Source organism: Schistocerca americana, chromosome 2 (assembly GCF_021461395.2).
Source record: "Schistocerca americana isolate TAMUIC-IGC-003095 chromosome 2, iqSchAmer2.1, whole genome shotgun sequence".
Lineage (NCBI taxonomy): Eukaryota > Metazoa > Arthropoda > Insecta > Orthoptera > Acrididae > Schistocerca > Schistocerca americana.
The window spans coordinates 659398294-659406208 of NC_060120.1; the positions used below are offsets into that span (position 1 = coordinate 659398294).

The 7915-nt window shown below is 44.9% G+C and overlaps 1 protein-coding gene across 1 annotated transcript; it reads right to left on the reverse strand.

Annotated features, from left to right (window-relative positions):
* Positions 1-4258: 4258 nt before the first annotated feature.
* LOC124594302 lies at positions 4259-7132 on the reverse strand. The gene is made up of 2 exons (XM_047132665.1): positions 6293-7132; positions 4259-4666 (listed from the first exon to the last, which is right to left on the reverse strand). The coding sequence occupies exons 1-2, from the start codon at positions 7130-7132 to the stop codon at positions 4259-4261; spliced, it is 1248 nt and encodes a 415-aa protein (XP_046988621.1).
* Between the last annotated feature and the right edge of the window lie 783 nt (positions 7133-7915).

Sequence of the window (7915 nt, forward strand, 5' to 3'; positions counted from 1 at the left end):
ACGTTTCAGTTTTCTACAACTACATCTACATCTACATTTATACTCCGCAAGCCATCCAACGGTGTGTGGCCGAGGGCACTTCACGTGCCACTGTCACTACCTCCCTTTCCTGTTCCACTCGCTTATGGTTCACGGGAAGAACGACTGCCGGAAAGCCTTCGTGCGCGCTCGAATCTCTCTAATTTTACATTCGTGATCTCCTCGGGAGGTATAAGTAGGGGGAAGCAATGTATTCGATACCTCATCCAGATACGCACCCTCTCGAAACCTGAACAACAAGCTACATCGCGATTCAGACCGCCTCTCTTGAAGAGTCTGCCACTTGAGTTTGCTAAACATATCCGTAACGGTATCACGCTTGTGACGAAACGCGCCGCTCTTCTTTGGATCTTCTCTATCTCCTCTGTCAACCCGACCTGGTAGGGCTCCCACACTGATGAGCAATACTCGAGTATAGGCCGAACGAGCGTTTCGTAAGCCACCTCCTTTGTTGATGGACTGTATTTTCTAAGGACTCTCCCAATGAATCTCAACCTGGCACCAGCCTTACCAACACTTAATTTTATATAATCATTCCACTTCAAATCGTTCCGTACGCATACTCCCAGATATTGTACAGAAGTAGCTGCTACCAGTGTTTGTTCCGCTATCATATAATCATACAATAAAGGATCCTTCTTTCAATGTATTCGCAATACATTACATTTGTCTATGTTAAGGGTCAGTTGCCACTCCCTGCACCAAGTGCCTATCCGCTGCAGATCTTCCTGCATTTCGCTGCAATTTTCTAATGCTGCAACTTCTCTATATACTACAGCATCATCCGCGAAAAGCCGCATGGAACTTCCGATACTATCTACTAGGTCATTAAATATATTGTGAAAAGCAATGGTCCCATAACACTCCCATGTGGTACGCCATAGGTTACTTTAACGTCTGTAGAAGTCTCTCCATTGAGAACAACATGCTGTGTTCTGTTTGCTAAAAACTCTTCAATCCAGCCACACAGCCGGTCTGATACTCCGTAGGCTCTTACTTTGTTTATCAGGCGATAGTGCGGAACTGTATCGAAGGCCTTCCGGAAGTCAAGGAAAATGGCATCTACCTGGGAGGCTGTATCTAATATTTTCTGGGTCTCATGAACAAATAAAGCGAGTTGGGTCTCACACGATCGCTGTTTCCGGAATCCATGTTGATTCCTACAGAGTAGATTCTGGGTTTCCAGAAATGACATGATACGCGAGAAAAAAAATGTTCTAAAATTCTACAACAGATCGACGTCAGAGATATGGCTCTATAGTTTTGCACATCTGCTCGACGACCCTTTTTGAAAACTGGGATTACCTGTGCTCTTTCCCAATCATTTGGATCTTCCCGTTCCTCTAGAGACTTGCGGTACACGGCTGTTAGAAAGGGGGCAAGTTCTTTCGCGTACTCTGTGTAGAATCGAATTGGTATGCCGTCAGGTCCAGTGGACTTTCTTCTGTTGAGTGATTTCAGTTGCTTTTCTATTCCTTGGACACTTATATCGATGTCAGCCATTTTTTCGTTCGTGCGAGGGTTTAGAGAAGGAACTGCAGTGCGGTCTTCCTCTGTGAAACAGCTTTGGAAAAAGGTGTTTAGTATTTCAGCTTTACGTGTGTCATCCTGTGTTTCAATGCCATCATCCCAGAGTGTCTGGATATGCTGTTTCTATCCACTTACTGATTTAACATAAGACCAGAACTTAATAGGATTTTCTGTCAAGTCGGTACGTAGAATTTTACTTTCGAATTCACTGAACGCTTCACGCATAACCCTCCTTACGCTAACTTTGACATCGTTTAGCTTCTGTTTGTCTGAGAGGTTTTGGCTGCGTTTAAACTTGCAGTGAAGCTCTCTTTGCTTTCGCAGTAGTTTCCTAACTTTGTTGTTGAACCACGGTGGGTTTTTCCTGTCCCTCACAGTTTTACTCGGCACGTACCTGTCTAAACGCATTTTACGATTGCCTTGGACTTCATGTACTTTAGTGCAAAAGCGACTCCTAGAAGCACTGTTGATGATCACTGCAAACTGTCCTACAAATGAAATTGGAAATTTGTGGGAAGGACTATGGGACCAAACTGCTGAGGTCATCAGTCCCTAGGCTTACGCACTACTTAATCTAAAACTAACGTACGCTAAGGACAACATACACACCTATGCCCGAGGGAGGACTCGAACCCCCGATGGGGAAGCAACGCGAACCGTGACAAGACGCCCTAGAATGCACGGCTACACCGCGCTACCCTAGAAATGACTGATCTATTGCCACGTTCATGTTTGACTGCCACTGCCAGTTCTACACTGCCTGACAATAAAAGCGAAGCAACCAGAAGTCATAGTCAGATGGTTATGTAACTTTGTTCACTTACACTCTATCGGCGGGTATGTAAATGATTACAGAGTTGCAATTCTCTGCTGGAGGTACAACGTTTATTATTGTAACCAGGCCCAGTGTGCTCTATAAAGGGTGTTAACAGTGTTCGATGATGAGTTATCACTGTAAAGGACACGGAGATCCCGTGTACTCGTTGAGACAGCATTATCAGCACCTGACAGAGATTTCTCTGGTTGGTCGAATCACGCAGTATCCAGATATATCGGGCATTCAGATGTGTCAATGGCCAAATGTGTGCATTAGCACGTAAGGGTAACGCATACTCGTCATCAGTGTTCCTGTCGATCGCCAGTTGTGCACAAGGCTCTTTGCAACCCCTTCACATCTGTCGTAAAAGAACAACTGATAGACTCCCTGCTACTTTCTGTATTTCACCACTGACTGCAGATTAGCAGCAGGCGGACTAGAGAATTACCATCCCATGCGTAGGCTGCCATTAACACAGCCCCAAATGCGGCTACATTTGGAGTAGTACGGTGTCTGGAAAGCATCGTCTCCTGATAAATGGGTTCAGCGGTGAATTGTGGTTCTGCACTATCTCAGATGGACATGATGTAAGGTTCCATCATTCCAATGTTTTGGAGAGGCACAAAAGTTTTGACCCTGGGACCATGATGTGGGAAGCCATCGAGTATGACGTCAGTTCATGGCTGACAGTGATTCAGGCAAATCTGATGGCCTAACAGTACAACACGAACTCCGTTCTGATGTGTTACGTCTCTTGCACCATGTTAGCCCACACATGGAAAAAGGCTTTGTGAATTGTCTGCCTGATCTTGAGGTTCTTCATGACCAGCAGAACGTGGGACGTCCACGAAAGGACCTGTTTGCGACCAGCTTGAACATCAACTCCATCCTAATATATCCTAGTAATAGTGTGCTGGATTCACAGAGTAGGTACGACAGTTTTGGCCCCGTTTGCTTGAAGAGAGTGTACAATGGCTTTACGATACTCGTCCTAACAGAATCGACGCATGCATCCTGGTCCAGGGGGACAGGGGCGGGGGAGTGCAATGTCATCCTGATACATAGATTCATGCTACTAAGCTCTTTGCAAATTAGATTCGATTTTACAAGCACTGACATAACATCAAATACACTCTCAAGCCACGGAGTTGCATTTCGTTTCCTCTTCCTCTTCTATACAATTATTTTTTATGATTAGGCAGTGTGTGCCATATTGGTGGAAGTATTGTCTTAATCATCCAGTTTGAGGATAAAAAGAATGCGCTTCAGCTGGAATGCACTGACTGTGTAGTCCTCCTACGGAGGCCGTTGGAGAAATTAGTGTTCTTTGACGTTATTTTTCTGGCAGAACAAACCATGATATCTTGAAAATTGTATCTGCTTCATAACCAAACCACAACATGAATAGCCAGCAGGTGTTACATCATCTATGCATTTCTTGTGACAGTTAATAAGAACCCAAATAACGTGGAAAATCTAAAATTTTAGTTAACATTAGCATGATTCCAGCTAAAACGATAACAGAACATAGAAGCCACCACAAAAGACGCAAGTAGTAAATACAACTGAAAATAGCTGCGAAAATTTCTTGCATTGAATTTTAAAGGTAATATAGTATATTGCATTACAGAGCATTTCTTCATTTGTTGACAGGTAAATTTTCCTTCTGGTGCAACGAACTCTTCAAATAATACAGAAACCATTGATGACGAGGGACTATTTTAGAAATAATGTCGACCAAACATAAAGAAACCAGTCACACCCTCAAAATTATCATAAATTTCTTTATTGAAGTCAGAACTTTGCGAATATTTACAATACGCTGATGTTTTGTTTCAGCTCTCTTTGTCCTGGGGATATTAATGATGAGCCTCAACTTTCTAGAAGACAGTTCTTCTCAAAAAATGGCGTCAAGTACTCGGCAAAGGACAAATACTCAGGATTTGTGTAGCATTTCTGTAACAACTTGTCCACATTGGCTGCATAGTTGGGTGACGATGTATCGAGGTCGAAATCGACTGCCTCTAGGTTGAGCATGACAGGCAGCAGGTTGTAGGTGCAGAAGACCCCTACTGGTGCCAGCTGCTCCATCTCTCTCCTCAGCTGCTCTAGCGGGTAGGCGTCTGCCTGTTGCTGCAGCCCCAGGGCTCGCAACGTGTGCTGCAGGGTGCTGTGGTACTCGGACAGCAGCAGGTCCGTGTGCCGCTGCAGCACCTCCAGGCTGGTGCTCGTGTGCAGGAAGTACTGCAGGTCCTCCGCTGGAGATCCGATATGGGCTCCCTGAAAAATCCAACATTAATGAATTAATTATTGATTGTCACAAGTTACAAGCACCTGTACGGCAGTGAGGCGTTTCAAGAACGCAAATAAGAAGAACAGAACATCATTAGGAACATTGGCCAGTGTACACTCTCAAGGATCTTTTGGATTCCACCTCTCGACAAATAGACATGGGTCGCTGCACTCGCACATAGAGTCTGGAACGTGACCACCACTATATTTTTCTGCTATGGTCTGTTCACATCCGCAATTGAATGTATGAAGGGACACAATTTAATATCACAACAACAGTGTCATTATGACCTAACTGTCAGTTCCGATGTTTGATGAAGCTCAAGGGAAGTAAGCCTTGCCTGTTTTGGGATCTGTCCCAACATAGACCTGAAATAATATGGGGAAACCTCAGGAAATGCAAATCAGGATGGCCTGAAGAGGGATTTGTAGTCTGTTTGGCTCGAATATGAATTCCACTGAAGAAGTCACACAGGTACAAGCAGTCTTCACAAATGGTTCAAATGGCTCTGAGCACTATGGGACACAACTGCTGAGGTCATTAGTCCCCTAGAATTTAGAACTAGTTAAACCTAACTAACCTAAGGACATCACAAACATCCATGCCCGAGGCAGGATTCGAACCTGCGACCATAGCGGGCTTGCGGTTCCAGACTGCAGCGCCTTTAACCGCACGGCCACTCCGGCCGGCCAGTCTTCACAGAATTACAAAAAACATCTGAAGTGAGACAGTCCCCAGAACAATAATCTCTCTTTTGGGTGCAGAAACATGGGAGGGAATTAAACAGTTCCAGAGAAGAGTGTAGATTTTTTTAAAACGGTTTTCCGCATTCTGTCGTTGGTGTGAGGCATACGAAATGGAGTTCTCTAGAAACTCCCCCAAAGAATGGACATCTCCATCACAGTGGAAAAGTCAAGAAACCGTTGGGTTGGATTAGTACAGAGAGCATTAAATGATGTCAGCAATATTTTATCAAAAATAAAAAGCAGCAGTACAGTTTATTCCATTTACGATCGACTGAAAAAATGAGTTTTTGTTATTGTGATCACGATCACACTAAGATACCAGATCAGATGCACAGCCATTGCCCAATGTTGCTATGTAACACTACAAGACCCCGGTCATAACAGCTGACTTCTGGTAACTACATCAGAACGTAAATGAATTGCGATTGGGAATCTTACTTAATATTTTTACACTAGTGCAGTCTCTGAAGTTCTGAGAGATGACAAGAACTCAAAATGTGTTAGACTGGTGCCCCAAATGAGAGGCAAAATCAATTATTGCATATATGGATAACAAAATTGAGAAAGTAAAGATCATCAGCAATTCATGTCTCTTGCTCAGTACCAAGTAAGACAGAGAAGATTTCTAGTTATCATACAGCCCAGTAAAGAAATATGAGAAGGAAAGTAAAGAAGTGTTGAGAACTGTACATTCAGACCTACTAATTTAGTATTACAAAAGCCCTACTAAACAGCATGTTCCCTTGGATCTACTAGACACCACAGGGAAGCTGACATTTGCATAATTAACTTAGAACTTTTAGGATAAGCGTAGTACATTATCAGAATTATCAGATGGGTTGCAGCTTAAGTAAATTTGATTATTACCTGATAATCGTAGAATATGACTTCAAGCTCTTCTTTCGAGTACTGGAACATCATATTGTTCTTCTGAAAGTCCCCATGCAGCATGACAGTGAGTTTGTTGTCGCAGCTGCTAACGGCGTCAACAGCTCGCAGCAGCAAAGTGTCCGCAAATTGTAAGAACTTGTCCTTATACTGCCGGAACCACGGATAGCGGTTGAGTATTTGAGCCATCTTGAGGACGGTTGTCTTGGTCTGCGACTGAAGCAGTGGGATCTGGCTGGAGCCAAAAGAGACGGACTCTCGCAGCAGGGGTTCGACTAGGGCGTCCTGGAGCGCATTTCTCGTGGTGGCAGCGTGAAAGCGTGCCAGCCCACGCATGGCGACCACACAGTGCTCCAGATCCAGCCCGCGGGCCGAGGCGGCACTGGGGGCCTTGCGGAAGCCCGCGGCCACCACGTCCTCCAGCAGCAGGCAGCCGCCCCCGCCGCCGAACACGCCCGGGCAGGCAGGCCACAGCGGCCGCCACGCGCCACCTTCAGCAGTCTTCAGCGCCGCCTCCGCAGCGGGCAGAGTCCTCGTGTACAGCGCGCTCTCCCTCCGGAACAGCCCGTCGGAGCTGAGCGCGCCGTCCCCGCCTCTTTGCAGAGACACTTTCAGCACCAGGCTGGCCACGTCTCCGTCGAGTGTCCGCCCCCGCAGCACCAGTGTCTCGCTCATGAAGCCACCCCCGCCGCTGCAGGCGTTCTTCACCTGGATGCTGTCCTCTACCACATCGAAGCCTGCCTGTTTGAAGGCTCTGACCAGGAAATTGCTGCAGGCCCAGTCAGGATGGGGTTCGTTCTCCACTATTTCTAGCACCATGTCTGCTGGTGTTTCGCTCAGGTACCTGGAAGTAAAACATAATCTTCACTACTAATCCACATTGCTCTTGATGTGACAGTCAACCCAAAGGACACTTAGGTGTTAGCCAAGTCGGTAAAAAATCTTCATCTCTGAATAACTTCTGTAAACTACAGTACACCCATTTGAACCCACTTGCTACAACAAAGACGTGCTCTCCAAGTTTTGGGCTACAGACTTCCACCCATTGCCAAATCGACTATTCCAAGATGCTACAGGATGTGTCCTATCTGACAAACTCTCTTTCCGTCAAATTGTACCACGAAGTTCTTTGTATCTTGTCTTCGTACTCTTTACTAGTTGTAAGGCATGTCAATGTAATCTACAGAATTCTGCCAAGGTACTATATTTCAAAATCTTCTAGCATCCACTAGGCTACTGTTTATCATTAATATTTCACTTCCATATATTGTGATACAACAGACAAATATTTTCATAAAACAATAAAAAATTCAAATAGACGTGGCCAAAGTGGAAACACAAGACATCAAGTTTCTGCAAAGAAGAGAGTATGGTTGAAAGGAAAATTTACTATCTCATATTTCACTGACGTCTTGGCTAGCAGAGTCAGATCATGTGCACAGTTGGACAAGGATGTGGACTAAAAGAGCATTCATAGAAACTATACTTGTTTTGCGTTAAATGCTATATGAGGATAAGTCTCAAGTGATTTAGACGCTACTCCTCCTCAGAACAATTTTTATGTTTTAACCCCTTGTGGCTTCACTGGTTGTAAGCAGGGGC